Below are 20,877 nucleotides of genomic sequence, written 5' to 3'. Positions count from 1 at the left end.
CTGAAGATCATGAAGACATACAGAATGTTCTCTGTAGATTTCACGAAAACCTGCAGAAAGCCCTGAAGATCTAGAAGACCCACATAAATTTTTCAATATAAAGAAGGCCATATACAGCATTTCCTAAACTGCTGAAGGTCTAAAGAAAGAATTAGAAGACCTACAGTAGGTCATCTGGTCTACAAGATCTACAGAAGCTTTTCTGCGGCTTTCTGAAGGTTTCTATGACCTTGAGAAAGTCTTGAAGGCCTTGAGAAGGTCTTAAAGACATACGAAAGGCCTTTTGCTGGTTTCATAAGATCCAGAAGAATGTCTTGTGTGTTTTTGATACCCAAAAGATCTACTGAAGTTCTTCCGTAAGTTTTTTAAGATCTTGAATACCCCCAGAGGGTATTTTTAGGTTTCTGAAGATCTAAAATACCTACCGTAGGTCTTCTGCAGGTCAAAAGGACTTCTCTATGAAATTCTGGAAGACCTGTAGGCGACATCCGTAAATTTATGAAGATTTAGAAGACCGCCGTTGGTTTTTGAAGATCAATAAGACCTGCAGAAAGTCTTGAAGATCTAGAAGACCCACAGAAGGCCTTTTGTAGGATTTCAGAAAATCTAGATGACCTTTATATGGCCTGACGGTCTTCTGCAGGTTCATCAATATCTAGAAGTCCTATAGACAGGCTGTAGGCTTCTGAAGAATTAGAAGACCTACGAAAGGTCTACTGTAGATTTCTTCTAGGTCTTCTAGACCTTTAGAAGATCTTGAAGACCTACGTAAGGTTTTCTGTTGTTCACATAAGATCCAGAATATCTTCTGTAGGTTTTTCAATGACTAGAAAATCTACAGAAGTTCTTCCGTAAGTTTCTTAAGATCTAGATATGGTGGGCAATTGGTAATCATCTTCTTATAATGGAGAGGAGTAGTGCCTTTAGAATCTACGCTACTGGCAACAGGAGGGAAATCAGCCTGTATAATTGGCCTTTGCTGGCATCCTTACCTGGCTTAGGTAGTGTGAAGACACTCATCAAACACTCAACTCCGGGATCATCATTTACTTAAATATTACGATTGAAATTCCGTTTGGTTTGGGTGATTTCGCCTTTCGGATGACAAATTCAAGATCGCTTATCGTTAATTGTGCTCTATAAACTGCCGGTTAAAATAATTCGCGCAGCCCTTCGGTTGCAAACATATACCTCAGCGTAATGTTGGCGACATTTCCTAAGTATTTCAGCCATGTAAAGCTTTTTCATAAGTGGTGTCGGCACCCCGTTCGGATTTTGTTATATAAATTTAACATGAATCAGGGTGGCCTGTTTGATACGAGAGAGTTGTCTGGGTCTTCGAATGCAGTCCAAGTCCAACGAAAGTTGTCCAAGACCTTCGAAACAAGTGATCGCATGTTTCTTTGGCAAAACTGACGGTGTGGCGACTTTACGGCTTGATGAATGTTGCATGAAGTCTCCAGAGAAATTCGAAAAACGAACAAGAGAAGACGAATCTTTCTACATCATGACAATGCGAGCTCTCACACATCAATTCAAATCAGCGTCTGTTTGACCGGACAAAACGTGGGATTGATGGGTCATGCGCCGTACAGCCCTGACTGGGGATCCAATGACTTCATTTGATTTCAGTACATCAAGAAAAAAGCCTGGTCAACGATTTTCGTTGTTGTTGTTGTAACAGTGTTTTTGTTATGTTTATTTGTTCGTTCCTCTGTTCAATCTGGCTCTGGGTCTATCTCCAGTTCCAGAAAAGTGGCTGCTTCGATGAGATGTAGCCACAGATCCACCGGAGTTAGATGGGTAGGTTTGGCGGGGCAGTTAAAAAGGTGTTGTGTGTCGTGCGGGCCCATGGCGCATACTGGGCAGATGTCTTGCACGGCGCGATCGATTTCCGCCCAATAAGAATTTAGGCGACTGCAATATCCCGAGCGTAGTTGAGCCAAAACTACTCTAGTTTGTCGTGGCAGCTGACGCTCCTCAGCTGCGATATATGGAGGATGTACTCCGAGTACTTTATTCACACTATAATTGCTTAAGGCCTTGGCAACTGCGTCCATGTCAATGCTAGTCAATCCTGCTTGATATGCTTGTTGATCTAGGGGTTCTCTCCTGTATCGTTGGACCTCTCCCTCTAGAGCATGTATATCCTTCCTGATCTCCCTGAATGGGCCGGGCCTACCCACAAGATGGTGATTGGGATGGCTCACACGATAACATCCAATCAGGTACTGCAACGAAAGCATCTCATTGTGTTGCTTTACAGGAAGAATTTTTGCCTCCTCATGTAGATGGTCCACTGAAGATTTGAGGAGGCACCCTGTCGCTGTTCTCAGTGCGGCATCCTTTCAGTTCGAATCTTTTTCCAGTTCGAATCACACAATCTCGGGGACCAGACTGAAGCCTTACCACAGACCGACCTATCGCGTTATATGTGGTCAACAAGGTTTCTTTATCTGCACCCCAAGTACTGCCGGCCAGGGACTTGAGGACCTTGTTCCTACTTTTCAACTTGTCGCAGATAGCTGTGGCGTGTGCGCACGACGTGAATGTAGTGTCGAATGTGACCCCTAAAATTTTAGGGCAGTTTGGGGGTCGGAATTCTGCTACCGTCGACCACGACATTCAACTCACGTCCAAACTGCGTTGTCCATGTGGTGAACAGAGTGGCTGTAGATTTTGTGGGGGAAATCTCCATATTCCTCGAATGGAAAAAGGTGGTAAGATCAGTTAAATAGTTGTTCAGTCTCTCACAGATGTCATCAGGATAGGTACCCGACGCCAAGATCGTGCAATCATCCGCATACGTCACGATCTCAATGCCGTCTGGAGGGGGTGGAATACAGGAGAGGTAGAGGTTAAACAGTTCCGGAGATATCACCCCACCTTGGGGAACTCCCTGTTTCACTAGAGTTGTGCCAAAGGAACTATATGGAACTACCTCGTTCACTTCGCAGTTCCAATGGCCCATATTTTTTCTTTGAACAAGCTGCGTATTCTTAATATCACACGTTATATTTCATGATGTTACACATACGTTTTGGAACTAGTACAAGGAACTAGGAACTAGATTACCCAACTCTATGTTTCACTCTACGGGGTTTGGACTTCTTATTCCTGAATTCACGTACGACTGTCGTCCACACATATAGTTGACTATCCAACGTTTCAAGCTTGGCCGGAGGGTTGTCTGCTCAATGTCCTCAAACAGCGTGGAGTGCCTGACTGTATCAAAGGCTTTTGATAAGTCAAGAGCCACCATCACTATTCTATCGCACGGCCGTCTCTGGCTGAGTCCTTTACAGATATATGTGGTAATGGCGTGCAGCGCTGTTGTCGTGCTGTGCTGCTTACGGAATCCATGTTGATGATCGCCAACTTGATAGCTATTTCTGATACTGGGGAGGATCAAGGCCTCAAGTGTCTTTGCTACGGACGACAAAAGCGAAATCGGTCTGTACGATTCACTTTTGCTGGCATCCTTGCCTGGTTTCCGTAGTGGGACCACCCTGCCCATTTTCCAGACTTCGGGAACAACGAGGGTGGCTAGCGACAAGTTGAAGACTTTGGTGAGATACTCGACTCCCGGCTCATCCAGCTGCTTCAACATTACCATGGAGATTCCATCAGGGCCCAACGCTTTGGATGATTTAGCGTTCCTGATGGCATTCGCAACATCTTCCATTGTAGATTGTGGTGGTTCATCCTTGGCAGGAAGAGATCTGATGCGACGTAATACTCTTCTCTTCGCCCTGTCAATCTCGGGATGTTCGACAAACTGTCGATTGGAATTACTTGCGCACCTCTTCGGGTCAGTCAACGTAACGTCGCCAAACGTGACTGAGGTCCCATCTTCCCTTCTTCCAGGGTTCGAGAGTGACTTAACCGTTGCCCACAATTCACCTATACCGGCACCAATGTTGCAGCTCTTCAGATGATTTAACCACTTGTTCCGCTTATGCTCGCCGACCAGCCTGTTAACTTCCAGTGTCAGCTCCCTGACTCTGGGGTCATTGGGGTTGATACGACGAAGCTCATCACGCTCGTTTGCTAATCCCGTCGCCTCTGCTGGGAAATTTGGTCTTACTTCGTGAACGGAACGTCCTTTGCGCTACCCGAACATCAGAAGGATTGGGCAATTCTCTGAAGCGGTGATTGGTGAACTCTCTGAAACTCGGCCAATCAGCTTTTTTATGATTGACAAACGTGCGGCGTTCAGAGGTGATGAAGTCGGGTGGTCTGCTAATGGAGACAATTATGGGGAGATGGTCCGATCCAAGGGAAATGACGGGTTGCCAGGTAACGTCATTTGTCAGACCAGGTGACACGATGGTTATGTCAGGCGAACTGTGACACTCTCCTCCAATTCTGGTAGGGGCGTCCTCATTTACCGTGCATAACGTAGAGCTATCAATCTGCTCAGCCAGCGCTGTACCTCTCTGGTCGTTTCCGAGGGGCGAATGCCACATCTCATGATGCGCATTAAAATCCCCCAGGACCAGACGATTATGACCTTGCAAGAGCGGGCTAATGTCAGGCCTATAATCAGGGATACAGCTATTTCTCGGCGGGATTTATACATTCAGCAACTCTATCTCGGCAGCTCCACACCTGACTGCTACCCCCATACATTCCATGTATGGGTCATTAGAGAAAGGCTCAAGCGAGATAGGTCTGTATTGGACAGACTGGTGCAATAGGAAAGTCAATCCCCCAACTCCACTTCTGGTGCGATCTTTCCTCAGAACATTGTAACCATCACAATGCTCTAAGCTGTGGTTGTTGTTCAGCTTGGTTTCCTGCACCGCAGCGACCTTGATGTTCTTCCGACTCATAAAATCTACTACCTCGATCTTACCTCGGAGTCCATTGCAATTCAATTGCAAAAAGGCTGCATTTTCGGGGATTGGGACAACAACGGCTGGTGTTAAAGGCTGCGTGTGCAGTTGTTGTCGAGGGGACTGCGGGGGAGTTTCGTAATCAGACGACGAGGGAGTCTCGTAATCCGACGACGACTCACTGGGAACTGTGTTCACACAGCATGCAGCAACATAGTCCCTGTCGTAGTCCCTCACGTGGACGAGTCCAGAGCAACCCCTTAGATGCACCCACTCCTGACATCTATTGCATCTCACCGAAGGTTGGATGTGGGTGAAGATGCGAATGTGACAAACTGAGCACAGATATATTGGTCCTGGGTTTTCCTCCGTCCCGGCTCGGACCAATAGAATTCGGAGCAGGCATTCCGGGATATGCTGCTCCCAACACAGAAAAACGAAACAAATACGAACATGTACACACTGAGGTGGCAGCCGCTTCACTATAGAGACTAGCTCTCCTTATAGCAAGTCCTCCTCCACTTCTTGTACGATTCTCCTGGTCCTACACGGACAAAAGCACTCGCAGCAGGCATTCCGGGAAATATTATTAATTCTTGAGATGACGGCCTCTTGTCGAAGATTTTTTCTTGTCAATCCGGTGCATAGACGCGACCGCAGTGGAATTGCTTTACTTTTACTTAATACACATTTTCTAACAAATGCCATAAATACCATTCTGTACCAAAATTCATCTACTAACTTTTTAGCTCAGTGTTTGAGGAATTTATCAACTTCAATATTAGTGTGTGTAATGATTCATTAAAATGACGCCTTCTTATTTCCACACCCACCTTTAAAATAAAAATGACTTGGATTAAAATCACTTTCTTTATTATTCAATAAATGTTCATTACAATTTTAATTTAAGTGTCATTTATCCATTCCTTCATCCAGCCATCCATTAGGATATTTAACATAGCTTGTGTCACACTCACGCATAGCTTGTTACCATGACAGACATCTATCTAGCTACAGCATCACAAATATGTTACTCTATCTCTACGTTTACCCACAAGTATTCCCAAAGACATAGCATTCCCCCCATCCCCATTGCCCCCCAAAGCAAAGTCATTTTTGCCAAAAAGTTTATAAATATTCTTATGAAATGTTCCTAAACTAATTTCCTTTTAATTTTGTGTTAAATTTCCTTTGCAGCCGGTGTTCCAGGAGCTGTGGTGGCTGGCGGTGTTCCCAAGCGACGAGTCGTTGTGGCTTTATATGATTACAAATCGCGTGATGAGTCTGATTTGAGTTTTATGAAGGGAGATCGTATGGAGGTAATTGACGACACAGAATCCGACTGGTGGCGTGTTGTGAATTTGAGTACACGGCAAGAGGGTTTGATACCACTGAATTTTGTGGCCGAGGAGCGTAGTGTTAACAGTGAAGAGTAAGTAAATGGCATCAAATGTTGTCAACAACATCCATCACCTGTACATACATATATGCATCATACCATGTATCACATATTTTATTAACTTCAATTCCCTTTCTGTTTTTAGCTGGTTTTTCGAAAATGTTCTACGCAAAGAAGCCGACAAACTACTGCTGGCCGAAGAGAATCCACGTGGCACATTTTTGGTGCGACCCTCAGAACACAATCCAAATGGTTTTTCATTATCCGTAAAAGACTGGGAAGATGGTCGAGGTTATCATGTTAAACATTATCGTATAAAGCCTTTAGATAATGGCGGCTATTACATAGCCACCAATCAGACTTTCCCCTCCCTACAAGCTCTAGTTATGGCCTATAGCAGTAAGTAAAAATCAAGCATAACATAATTCAATTTTAATTCATATTCTTCTACTCCCTCCCCCCAACTAGAAAACGCCTTGGGTCTCTGCCATATATTATCTCGACCCTGTCCCAAACCTCAGCCTCAAATGTGGGATTTGGGTCCAGAGTTACGTGATAAATACGAAATACCCCGTTCCGAGATACAATTGATACGTAAATTGGGTCGCGGCAACTTTGGTGAAGTTTACTATGGTAAATGGCGCAACAGTATTGATGTGGCGGTTAAGACACTGCGTGAGGGTACCATGTCTACACAGGCATTCCTACAGGAGGCTGCCATAATGAAAAAGTTCCGCCATAATCGTTTGGTGGCACTTTATGCGGTTTGTTCACAGGTTGGTATTTGTGTGACACGCTCACACACACACACACAAAATTTACTTTGGTGGTTTTGAAAAGAGTATTGAAAGTTTTACAAAACTTTTTGTACGCTCGAACTTTGTCATTAATAGTTATTTTAGTGGGAATTAAAAAGTTTTCAAGATTGGCTCTGTATTTCAGTGAAACCACCCAGAAGTGGTTTCAACTATTATGAAAGAATTTAAAATCAGTTTTGTAAGGATTTTATTTTTACAATGTGGGAAGAAAAGAAAGTATGTTACAGTTTTGTCTTTTATGAAGCAAATAAACGGCAATATATTTTTATGTTTATTTTGGTGTGGAGTGTGTAAAGAGAATTTAAGAGTATGTATGTACTACGTAACCTTAAATGATCTGCTTTTTGTGATACCGATTGTCCAGGGCACAGTTTTTAGAAAAAACATTTTGTCAATGCCAATATATGAGTGCCGTGACAAAATTCTGCAGTGGATATAAGACGTTTGGGGCGCATAGCTATTACATATTTCTCATTGTGATTATGTCCTGTCTATGCGCCCTTATGTCCTATATCTGCTGCAGAATTTTGTAACGGCAATTGTTGTCCAAAACTAGTTATTAGTCTAACGAAGGTATATAAAATTTTACAAGATCCAAAATGAACTTAATCCAAATAATTGTTTTTGACCTCAAGTATGTTTGGACAAAGTCCGTTTAAGACAATTTGCAGTCGATGTAGCCCTGTCCCGAGAAGGAGGAGGACTTGCCTTCTTTATAGACCGGTAAATATCTATCCCTCTAATCCCACGGCAGCGGGTTCTTTCGTACCGGATTGACCCGGAACAACACAAAACCAATGTTCCGGCCAGCGGCTGCCACCTCAGTGTGTACATGTTTGTATATGTTTCGTTTTTCTGTATTGGGAGCAGCATATCCGGAATGCCTGCTCCGAATTCTATTGGTCCGAGCCGGGACGGAGGAAAACCCAGGACCAATATATCTGTGCTCAGTTTGTCACATCTGCATCTTCACCCACATCCAACCTTCGGTGAGATGCAATAGATGTCGGGAGTGGGTGCATCTAAGGGGTTGCTCTGGACTCGTCCACGTGAGGGACTACGACAGGGACTATGTTGCTGCATGCTGCGTGAACACAATCCCCAGTGAGTAGTAGTCGGATTACGAGACTCCCTCGTCGTCTGATTACGAAACTTCCCCGCAGTCCCCTCGGCAACAACCGCACACACAGCCTTTAGCACCAGCCGTTGTTGTCCCAATCCCCGAAAATGCAGCCTTTTTGCAATTGAATTGCAATGGACTCCGAGGTAAGATCGAGGTAGTAGATTTTATGAGTCGGAAGAACATCAAGGTCGCGGCGGTGCAGAAAACCAAGCTGAACAACAACCACAGCTTAGAACATTGTGATGGTTACAATGTTCTGAGGAGAGATCGCACCAGAAGTGGAGGTGGGGGATTGGCTTTCCTATTGCACTAGTATGTCCAATACAGACCTATCTCGCTTGAGCCTGTCTCTAATGACCCGTACATGGAATGTATGGGGGTAGCAGTCAGGTGTAGAGCTGCAGAGATAGAGTTGCTGAATGTATACATCCCGCCGAGAAATAGATGTATCCCTGATTATAGGCCTGACATTAGCCCGCTCTTGCAAGGTCATAATCGTCTGATCCTGGGGGATTTTAATGCGCATCATGAGATGTGGCATTCGGCCCTCGGAAACGACCAGAGAGGTACAGCGCTGGCTGAGCAGATTGATAGCTCTACGTTTTGCACGGTCAATGAGGACGCCCCTACCAAAATTAGAGGAGAGTGTCACAGTTCGCCTGACATAACCATCGTGTCATCTGGTCTGACAAATGACGTTACCTGGCAACCCGTCATTTCCCTTGGATCAGACCATCTCCCCATAATTGTCTCCATTAGCAGACCACACGAGTTCATCACCTCTGAACGCCGCACGTTCGTCAATCATAAAAAAGCTGATTGACCGAGTTTCAGAGAGTTCACCAATCACCGCTTCAGAGAATTGCCAAATCCTTCTGATGTTCGGGTAGCGGAAAGGACGTTCCGGGACATCATCACTGCTGCAGCCGCTCGCCATATCCCTGCTGGTCGAATACCCGAAGTAAGACCAAATTTCCCAGCAGAGGCGACGGGATTAGCAAATGAGCGTGATGAGCTTCGTCGTATCAACTCCAATGACCCAGAGTCAGGGAGCTGACACTGGAAGTTAACAGGCTGGTCGGCGAGCATAAGCGGAACAAATGGTTAAAGCATCTGAAGAGCTGCAACATTGGAGCCGGTATAGGTGAACTGTTGGCAACGGTTAAGTCACTCTCGAACCCTGGAAGAAGGGAAGATAGGACCTCAGTCACGTTTGGCGACGTTACGTTGACTGACCCGAAGAGGTGCGCAAGTAATTTCAATCGACAGTTTGTCGAGCATCCCGAGAGTGATAGGACGAAGAGAAGAGTATTACGTCGCATCAGATCTCTTCCTGCCGAGGATGAGCCACCACAATTTACAATGGATGATGTTGCCAATGCCAAAAGACACTTGAGGCTTTGCTCCTCCCCAGTATCAGAAATAGCTATCAAGTTGCCGATCATCAGCATGGATTCCGTAAGCAGCACAGCACGAGCACAGCGCTGCACGCCATTACCACAAAGGACTCAACCAGAGACGGCCGTGCGATAGAACAGTGATGGTGGCGCTTGACTTATCAAAAGCCTTTGATACAGTCAGGCACTCCACGCTGTTTGAGGACATTGAGCAGACAACCCTCCGGCTAAGCTTGAAACGTTGGATAGTCAACTATATGTGTGGACGCCAGTCGTACGTGGAATTCAGGAATAAGAAGTCCAAACCCCGTAGAGTGAAACAGGGAGTTCCCCAAGGTGGGGTGATATCTCCAGAACTGTTTAACCTCTACCTCTCCTGTATCCCACCCCCTCCAGACGGCATTGAGATCGTGACGTATGCGGATGATTGCACGATCCTGGCGTCGGGTACCTATCCTGATGACATCTGTGAGAGACTGAACAACTATTTAACTGATCTTACCACCTTTTTCCATTCAAGGAATATGCAGATTTTCCCCACAAAATCTACAGCCACTCTGTTCACCACATTGACAGCGCAGTTTGGACGTGAGTTGAATGTCGTGGTCGACGGTAGCAGAATTCCGACCACAAACTGCCCTAAAAATTTAGGGGTCACATTCGACACTACATTCACGTCGTGCGCACACGCCACAGCTATCTGCGACAAGTTGAAAAGTAGGAACAAAGTCCTGCCGGGCAGGCCCATTCAGGGAGATCAGGAAGCATATCAAGCAGGATTGAATAGCATTCACACGGACGCAGTTGCCAAGGCCTTAAGCAATTATAGTGTGAATAAAGTACTCGGAGTACATCCTCCATCTATCGCAGCTGAGGAGCGTCAGCTGCCACGACAAACCAGAGTAGTTTTGGCTCAACTACGCTCGGGATATTGCAGTCGCCTAAATTCTTATTGGGCGGAAATCGATCGCGCCGTGCAAGACATATTCCCAGTATGCGGCATGGGCCCGCACGACACACAACACCTTTTTAACTGCCCCGCCAAACCTACCCATCTAACTCCAGTGGATCTGTGGCTACATCCTATCGAAGCAGTCATTTTTCTGGAACTGGAGATAGACCCAGAGCCTGATTGAACAGAGGAACGAACATATAAACATAATAAAAACACTGTTACAACAACAACATCTCGCTTGACTCTAGTGACCCATCCATGAGATGTATTTTATGTCCTCTAAAAGTTCTTTAATAAATCCACGTATATGTCCTCTAAAAATTCGTTAAAAAATCCACATTACGTCCTCTTAAAAATTCTTTAAAAAATCCACGTATATATCCTCTAAAAATTCTTTAAAAAAATGCAAGTTATTTCCTCTAAAAATTCTTTAAAAAAATCCACGTATATGTCCTCTAAAAATTCTTTAAAAAAATCCACGTATATGTCCTCTATTTTTTTTTAAATCCACGTATGTCCTCTAATTTTTTTTAAATCCATGTATGTCCACTATTTTTTTTTTTAACCCACGTATGTCCTCTAAATTTTTCTTAAATCCACGTATGTCCTCTAAAAATTCTTTAAAAAAATCCACGTTATTTCCTCTAAAAATTCTTTTAAAAAATCCAGGTATATGTCCTCTAAAAATTCTTTAAAAAAATCCACGTTATTTCCTCTAAAAATTCTTTTAAAAAATCCAGGTATATGTCCTCTAAAAATTCTTTAAAAAAATCCACGTGTATGTCCTCTAAAAATGCCAAATAAAATCCTCGTACACTAGCGGTCATCTGAATAGGTTTGAATTTTTTTCTTTTTACATGTTAAGGTATCTTCTGATGTGTTCGTATTGCAGATCCATACTATATAGTTTTTGAGAGTCCTATACAATGCCAACATTCCCAAGAAAAAACTAGACGGTGTTGCCATGTTTTCGGAAAATATCCCAATTATAATAAAAAATTTACAAAAAAGTGACCAATTTTTGCGATCATCAGAATAGGTTTGAATCAAATAAAATTGAAAATTTGTACTATCCAAGCAAATATTGCGCAGTTTTTTGGTTTAGTTTAGTAAAATGGAACATTCTGATAAATCCTACAACAAATTTGACCCGCTTTATTTGGAACGTGGGTTCAATTTTCAACATTGAAAAGTTACCAAGAACTTTCAGATAAAATCAAGAAATATTCAAACCAAAACGTTTTATAAACTTGCTTTAAATGACTTTTTGATTTCGTTAGATCTCTTCTGAGCTTCGAAAATTGTCTGAAAGCAAATACCAAGTGTAGCCATATTATTAGGATCGATAAAATAGAAAGGTCATTGAAAATAGTTGGTATTTTAGTACAAGTTTAATTTTTTAACTATCCTTGCAGTACAAATTTATGTGTTATCATGCTCACATATCCACCATAGTTGCCCACATGTATCATAAATGTTCGAAAATTGGTATGGAAGAATGTTTCTTCGACGACAATAAAGTAGAAAATTGTAATTCAGATTTAAGTCAAAGGGGCATGATATCGCCGACTTTTATAGTGCTGTATAACCTCAGTAGTCCATTCTTTTGTATTTATTCGTGTTTGTTTTATGACTTGTGAACAGAAAAAAACTATTTCACCTGACTATATAGGTATTACAGCACTATAACAGTCGGTGATATCATGCCCCTTTGACTTAAATTTGAATTACAGTTTTCTACTTTATTGTCGTCGATGAAACATTCTTCCAGACCAATTTTCGAACAGTTATGATACATGTGGTCAACTATGGTGGATTTGTGAGCATGATAATACTTAAATTTGTACTGCAAGGATAGTTAAAAAATGAAACTTGTACTAAAATACCAACTATTTTCAATGACCTTTCTATTTTATCGATCCTAATAATATGGCTACACTTGGTATTTGCTTTCAGACAATTTTCGAAGCTCAGAAGAGATCTAACGAAATCAAAAAGTCATTTAAAGCAAGTTTATAAAACGTTTTGGTTTGAATATTTCTTGATTTTATCTGAAAGTTCTTGGTAACTTTTCAATGTTGAGAATTGAACCCACGTTCCAAATAAAGCGGGTCAAATTTGTTGTAGGATTTATCAGAATGTTCCATTTTACTAAACTAAACCAAAAAACTGCGCAATATTTGCTTGGATAGTACAAATTTTCAATTTTATTTGATTCAAACCTATTCTGATGATCGCAAAAATTGGTCACTTTTTTGTACATTTTTTATTATAATTGGGATATTTTCCGAAAATATGGCAACACCGTCAAGTTTTTTCTTGGGAATGTTGGCATAGTATAGGACTCTCAAAAACTAAATAGTATGGATCTGCAATACGAACACATCAGAAGATACCTTAACATATAAAAAGAAAAAAATTCAAACCTATTCAGATGACCGCTAGTGTATATGTACTCTAAAAGTTCTTTAAAAAGTCCTCTAAAAATTCTTTAAAAAAATCCACGTGTATGTCCTCTAAAAATTCCAAATAAAATCCTCGTATATGTACTCTTCAAAAAGATATGCCCTCTAAAAATTCGTTAAAAAATCTACGTGTATGTCCTCTAAAAATTCTTTAAAATCTACGTATATGTCCTCTAAAAATTCTTTAAAAACATCTCCTCTAAAAATTCTTTAAAAAATGTACGTATATATCCTCTACAAATTCTTTAAAAAAATTCACGTATATATCCTCTAAAAATTTTTCAAAAGATCATGATTAGGTCCTCTAAAATTAGGTCCTCAAAAAAGTCCTTAAAAAATTAACGTTTAGGTCCTTAAAAATTCTTTACAGAATTCATTATTTTGTCCTCTGAAAATTCTTCACAAAATTCAGGATTTTGCCCTCTAAAAATTCTTTAAAAATTCCGCATTTTTTTCCTTTAAAAATTCTTAAAAAAACAACGTTTAGGTTCTCTAATTTTTTTTTAATAAATTCAGGATTGTGTCCTCTAAAAATACTTTAAAAATTAAGGATCTTGTCCTTCAATAATTCTTTAAAGAATCCAGATTTATGTTGTCTGAGAATTTTTTAAAAAATTCAGAATTTTGTCTCCTATAAATTCTATAAAAAAAAATCCAGGATTTTGTCCTATTAAAATTCTTTTAAAAAATTTAGTATTTTGTCCTCTAAGAATTCTTTAAATAACCCTAAAAATTCTTTAAAAATTCTAGGCTTTTGTCCTCTAAAAACTCTCTAAAAATCCACGTTTGTATCCTCTAAAAAATTCTTCAGAAAAATGAGGTTTCAAAAAATCAGGATTTTGCCCACGACAAATTTTTTAAAAAATCCAGGATTTTGTCCTTTAAAAATTCTTGAAATAATCCAAGATTCTTTGTCTTCTATGAATTCTTTAAAAATCCAGGATTTTTGTCCTCGAAAAAATTCTCAAAAATCCACGTTTGAGTTCTCTACAAAATTCTTCAGAAAACCGTGGTTTATACCCTCTAAAATTCGGTAAAAATTCTCGTTTTTTGTTCTCCTAAAGATCCTGGTCTTTGAAAATATACATTTTGAAATATTACATTTATTTCCTCTAAAAAATCTTCAAAACATTCACGTTGTCTTTAAAAATTATTTGTTAAAGAAATGTTTACGTCTTTAAAAAAAATTTAGTAAATTTATAGCATATAGACCTTATATTTTAAATGCAATTATATACTTTTTTGTTTTTTAATTTAATTGTATTTTATTTCCAAGATTGGTAACCAAGCCAAAAGGTCGTATATGTTAAAAAACAAACTTAACATAAACTACACTCAAATCTTATATTAGAACATAAATCTAATAAATACATTACATAACAATAATCTCAAAAAAAGAATACATACATACATTTTTAAAATAAAGTTTTTAATAATAATTTTTATTATTTTTACATTACAGGAAGAACCCATTTATATTGTACAAGAATACATGTCCAAAGGCAGTCTATTAGATTATTTACGCGAAGGCGATGGTCGCTATTTACACTTTGAAGATCTCATTTATATTGCCACACAAGTAGCCTCAGGTATGGAATATTTAGAATCGAAACTGTTAATACATCGGGATTTGGCGGCACGTAATGTTCTCATTGGTGAGAATAATGTGGCGAAAATATGTGATTTCGGTTTGGCTCGTGTCATAGCCGACGATGAATATTGCCCGAAACAGGGTTCACGTTTCCCCGTTAAATGGACAGCACCTGAGGCTATTATTTATGGTAAATTTTCAATAAAATCTGATGTCTGGTCATACGGTATACTGCTGATGGAATTGTTTACATACGGACAAGTGCCATATCCGGGTATGCATAGTCGTGAAGTTATTGAGAATATTGAAAGGGGTTTCCGTATGCCCAAGCCAACGAATCATTACTTCCCCGATAATATTTATCATTTGCTGTTACAATGTTGGGATGCGGTGCCGGAGAAGCGGCCAACATTTGAATTTTTAAATCATTACTTTGAATCGTATTCGGTGACGTCTGAGGTGCCCTATAGAGAGGTGCAAGATTAGGATAAGTTCATAAATATACAATATTTAGGTATATTACTATAAGTTTATATAAGCCTACATACAAAAAGAAAACAAAAACCACATACATACAACATACTTATATATAAAAAAAAAAACATAAAAGAAAACAAAAAACAACAATCAACTAATTTTTTTTTTATTTTCATCTAGAATTGTAATTTTTTCCTTAAACTTTTTAGGTTAAACAATTTATATTTGCTCTGTAATGTTTTTCGTTTCAGTTTCTTTTTTTGTGTCTAGCGAAAAAAATGAATAGTTTTAAGTTTAATTTTATATAACATTTCCTTCTATTAAGGCATTTTCTTGTTTAATTTTTCAAACTCCATGAAAATGCTGCTTTTATGTGTGGCCAGTTTTTTGTTTGTTTTTGATACCAAGCTATACCAAAACTTAAGTTAAAACAACAATTATTGAATGTTGCAAATATGAATATTTCTTTTCGTTTCTTTTGCAAAAAATCCAAACAATAAAAACGCATACAATAAAAATATCTACATACAATATACACAGATATAACAAAATTATAAAATTGAAGAAAAACAAAGATTAATAAAATCGGAAAGAAAAAAAACCGAAAAGAAATCACAATGCCCAGCTGAGCTAATAACATTTTTATAACAATTTAGAACCAAATAAATATTAAAACAAAAAAAAAACAATAATCAATTAACAACACAAACATAACAATAACTGTTTATTTCTTTATTCTTTGTGTACAAAACAAACAGACAAATCTGATAGATTTGATTTTAAACAACAACAATTTTTAAAATAAGCCAATTATATTTAAATAAAACATGAGACTATCTAAGAACAAAGCTTTCGAAATACTATGTAGCTATGGAGTTTTTTTTTTCTAATGAACTACTACAGTCACAATGCAGCTATTTTGTATAAATCAAAGATACAACAAATCACTAACAGACACAATACGTTTAAAGAAAAAACTAATTATTTTTGGTAAAAGTTCAAAAATAGATTTTGCAATAGCAAATATAAATCATCTGTTCTGTTATGATATATGTTTCATTGTGTTATTTATTTCATTTGGTATATATCTTAGGACAATATTTTTGAATAACATTTCGAATTGTTGGGGTACAATATAGCCCCAATTACATCCTTCCTCATCTTGGAAACGGAATCCAATGAAAACTAATAAGCAAATAAGCTATAGTCTCTGCTACAATAACACACTTTCTTTTGTCCTTTATTACACATTTAAAGTGAGCAACTCTCCACCACTGATTATCTCGAATTTGTCTGCATTTCTTCAACTTTGAAGAATAGGACACCGTCATTATCTTCTCTTCTGATCAGCACAAATCTTATTCTTTAACATTGCAATGTCAAATGTTTTGTGAGACAAAACTTAATAACCTCAGATAAAGTACAACATTAACCCTAAAACGTGATTTTACTTTTGGCAGATTCCTGGCGTTTATGTACGATTTAGAGTTTTGGTGTATTCGGGGACCTATAATAAATGGGCATGTTCTGGAATTCGCCGTGTATTCATTTCACATCACACATGCACTTCACCTGTGAAAGCAATTGATGTTCTGTATTTCACGTGCAAAGAGCTTTTATATTTCACGAAAGAACTTTGGAAAGCTTTATTACAGCTTTCAAACTTTATCATTAACAATGAAAAAAATCAGTCTGCGTTGGCGCATCAACGAATACACATGCGTGTGTGGGTATGTACGCTTTGTTCGTTTGATTGTTTACGAAACAGACGTAAACAAAGAAACGAACTTCTACAAGAGCGCGTACATGTTGAATTCATATTTTGTTAAGAAAATTAAATATTATTTTAAATTCTAATAGAAAACACATTAGATTTTAGTCCTATGCAGTTTTTTGTAGAAAATTTCAATTAGTTTCTTTAAAAAATAAGGATTCACTCAGCTCTCGCCATCAAAATTACAGTGTGTGGAATACACCCCAACTAGGTGTAAAGTGTGTTGCAGAACAGCTTTTGGTGTGTTCGATACACGTGAGGTGCAGAAGTGAATGCCAGAACATGCCTGAAAATTTTATGACAAATAATTTTGTGGAATATTTTGTTTTGATACGATCTCCTTTTATAGGAGTTTTTAAACTTTTTTGAACAAATGGACAAAAAAGACCCCTTTAGTGACTCGCATGAGGGTTAATTTTTTACATAAAAAGATACCCCGTATTGTCTCAGTAATATTGCCAAAGACACTTTATACCTAAAATGTAAGGATTCCAAGGAATCTGATGTCGAATATTTCAAAACCTGTAGAAATGGGTGGAACTTGACACGCCTATTTAGGTTACTTGTCGACGTAAACTTTCAAAACGCCGATACACGTGTCTTCGTTTTTTCGGTCCTCTTTCATAATCTGTGCGGGGTTTCTTGTAATTTTAAAATTTTATGACAAATAATTTTGTAGAATATTATGATCTGATCACATTTTAAAGGAGTTTTTAAACATTTTTTGAAGAAAGGGACGAAAAAGACCCCTTTAGTGACTCGCATAAGGGTTGATTTTTTCATAAAAAGATACATCGCATTGTTGTCAGTAATACTGCCAAAGACACTTTATACCTAAAATGCAAGGATTCCAAGGAATCTGATGTCGAATATTTCAAAACCTGTAGAAATGGGCGGAACTTGCCACGCCTATTTAGGTTACTTCCCGAAGTAAACTTTCAAAACGCCGATACACGTGTCTTCTTTTTTTCGGTCCTCATTCATAATCTTTGCGGGATTTCTTGTAATTTTAAAAAAAGTTAGTTTTTGTTGTACAGTGTAATGTTCATTCGATTCAAATATTGAAGAAGGTTACGCACAAACCACTTTTGATTTCACTGTGAACCGAAATTTTGGGGGGTGGAAAATTCCTATTGGAGATGAAAGCCCTTGCTGAGTATATACAGAACCCCGAAGGACAGATTTGCCGTGAGTCGAACTTTCGCGATATGGCGTGATGAATATCTTTGTTCGCGTTGTTTAAGCTTATATTTAAGATGACATGTCTTCAGTCAAATCAAATGAGGATTTTTTCGTAGAACATTTCGATCTTCTAACATGCTTCCTTCAATGTCCCTTTCGTCATTTATTTCAAGAACCGCAATAAAAGTGGCACAAGATGACATTTTTCAGTTTCGGAAAAATGTCGCTCGGATGATTTTAGGCACGATTCCCAAAGACATAAAATCGATAAAATCTTGTTTAAGCGGTCGTTTTTCACTTTTACCCGAATCTTGCCCAGACAGCCCTATATCTATTTATTTCAATATATTATTGTTAACCTATTGCTGACCTAGAATTCTCGGAGTCATTAAAACAGTTGTATTTTGTTTTGCTAAGCACGTTAATTTCATTATTTTTGGAATAAATATCCAGATATCCGAATTATGGAACCGGTTATTCTGATATTAAAAACGAATTTTTATCCGGTTTTATGAACCGAATAACCGTATATGTATATCATTAGAAAGCTATTAAAATTTTCCAACAGATATAACTAATATGCATTAGACGTTTTAAGCGGTTATGGTGCTGGAACAAAAAACCGTATTTTTGAACCGTTTCACAACGTTTGTGAGGATGCATTTCTAATTTTAAATGGAAGGTGCTTAAAACTGTGAAGTTTTTGCAGATTCTGAAACTACAATGTTCATAGATGAGAAATATCAAAGAAAATATTGACCTTTATGATATTTTCGTAGGTTTTACCGTTTTTGAGATAAAGAAGTTCAAATTGAGACAATGCGCTTGCTGTATCGCCTCCTTAACAACAATTTTCCCGCTTTTTATTGAGTCTATGAAAGTCTATTAAATGACTTCTATGGTGTTTGGTTGCAATATTGAAACTCGACATGTATCTTGCTTATTGTACTGTAATTATGTTTGCTGCTTATTGGCCACTTTTAGCTATACTTTTTTCTCTTTCTTGATTTTCATTTTTTAATGGCTGGGGAGCCAATTATACCAACACGCATTAAGAATTAGATTTTATAATTATTTCTACTCGGAGTTTAATATTTTGTTAATACTATTTATTGGCCTTGAAGGCTTTTGTATTAGTATATGGATTGAATAACTAAATATTTCTCATCTATGAACGTTGTAGTTTCAGAATCTGCAAAAACTTCCCAGGTGTAAGCACCTTCCATTTAAATTTGGTTAAGGTACACCGTATACTGTTACAACAACAAGTAAATAATTATCGTTAAGAGTCGGTACATTCTCTGTGTACGCATTATTTTTCACATAATTGATTTGGTCATGTTTTCTTTTATTTCTTCACCTCTGCCGCATATAAAACGGTCTGAGATTTGCTCAGATAGGAGTCAATGTTAAGCACACAAGCCTTGGCTATACAACTTCACATTTTCAACGATGGCAAAAAACAAAACGTGTCTGCAAGTGGCGTTTGCTGTTCGAGGTCGGCGGTCCCATATCACTGAGCTAATTAGAATCGACGTGTACTCATTAGTGTGGGAGAAGTCTACCTTGTCCCTCCGCGGATTTTTGTGGGAACAACTGTATATGTATTGAACCCTAAGTTAATATTTCAAACAAGTGAGCCAAGGCTATAGTCGGGTCGGGGCCGTTTCTACTTTCCTTGCCAGGTTTTGCTTTCGATATACCTCCTCCAGAAGGGAGATATTAACTTTGAAATAAAACGTTGGTCTTTTTTCCAAATATTTTTTTTCCCATTCCGACCCCTGAATAATAGCCGACCATTATTAAAAATCAAAAGTTTTTTTCCTGTGGGACCCCCAATAACACCCAAAATTTCGTGACGATCCAATTAAAATTGCGACCTGTAGCGTGATTTCGAAAAAAGTGAATAAAATGGGATGTATTACCGACTATTGCGATATCTCCGTTATTTGGATACCTACGCCAACCTGCTTTACATCATTGTGATTATGGGATTTTTTACTTTCATTGTCAGACTTTGATTTTGGAAGGTCCCGAACCATAGCTGTGATATTCGTCATTATTATTAAAATCGCAAAAATGAAAAATTGTGTTCTATTAGCGGCTATTGCGATATATTCGTTGTTTGATCACCTACGAGAACCTACTTTACATCATTAGAAAGGCGATATTTTCTACTTTCATGGTATACCCCGTATAGAAGCTGAGATATTCGCTTTGGAAAAAAACGTTGTCTTTTTATCCACATAATTTTTTTGCCCATTCCGACCCCTAAATATTATCCGACCATCACCAAAATCAATAGGCTTCTTCCCCTCCGGGACCCCCATCAACATCCAAAATTTCGTGACGATCCGATCAAAATTGCGACCTGTAGCGTGATTACAAGGTTTAGATGGACTGACGGACGGACACACATAGCCAGATCGCCAAATTGGCCAAAACCAACTTATAATACCCTCCCCACATAGTGGTGTAGGGTATAAACAGCGTTTCTGGGCCTTACGTATGTATGCCTGGATGGTTTTACAAAATCCATTTTCAATCTGGTCAATTGTAGCTGTTTTGTTGTTGTAACATCAAAAAAAAAAAAAACAACTATTTTAAAATGATAAGTTCAGCAGAATTATGTTTTTATGATGAAGAAAATGTACAGGACATGACATCTATTAGAAGAAGTTTGAGGGACACGTCGAATCCATTGGAATTGCCATCTGCACTGTTAGTTGAAGCTCATGTTGGAATGATCTATATAATCAGTAAATGATTTTAGATTTAAGGCGTATTTTCGATTGAAAAGGATGCCGTAGTTTACTTTGTGGAAACGTTAAAGGATGACTTCAAAGTAAGTTAAAGGT

At 38.7% G+C, this 20,877-nt stretch overlaps 1 protein-coding gene across 5 annotated transcripts in view; it reads left to right on the top strand.

Moving 5' to 3' along the window:
• Src64B (Tyrosine-protein kinase Src64B) overlaps nucleotides 1-15,930 on the top strand; it is a 255,864-nt gene extending 239,934 nt beyond the window's left edge. For all 5 annotated transcript variants that reach the window (XM_073983741.1, XM_073983744.1, XM_073983743.1 and 2 more), the window contains exons 5-8: nucleotides 6,036-6,270; nucleotides 6,383-6,636; nucleotides 6,706-7,013; nucleotides 14,458-15,930. In XM_073983741.1, coding sequence (XP_073839842.1) covers nucleotides 6,036-6,270; nucleotides 6,383-6,636; nucleotides 6,706-7,013; nucleotides 14,458-15,072 — 1,412 coding nt within the window. In that variant the 3' untranslated portion in view covers nucleotides 15,073-15,930. The remainder of the gene's footprint in view (nucleotides 1-6,035; nucleotides 6,271-6,382; nucleotides 6,637-6,705; nucleotides 7,014-14,457) is intronic.
• Nucleotides 15,931-20,877: the final 4,947 nt, after the last annotated feature.

The sequence above is a fragment of the Musca autumnalis genome, unplaced genomic scaffold, assembly GCF_047663935.1.
Source record: "Musca autumnalis isolate F117 unplaced genomic scaffold, ASM4766393v1 scaffold_4, whole genome shotgun sequence".
Taxonomy (NCBI): Eukaryota; Metazoa; Arthropoda; class Insecta; order Diptera; family Muscidae; genus Musca; species Musca autumnalis.
Note: the sequence above shows the minus strand (reverse complement) of the source record. Positions and strands in the feature narration are given on the sequence as shown.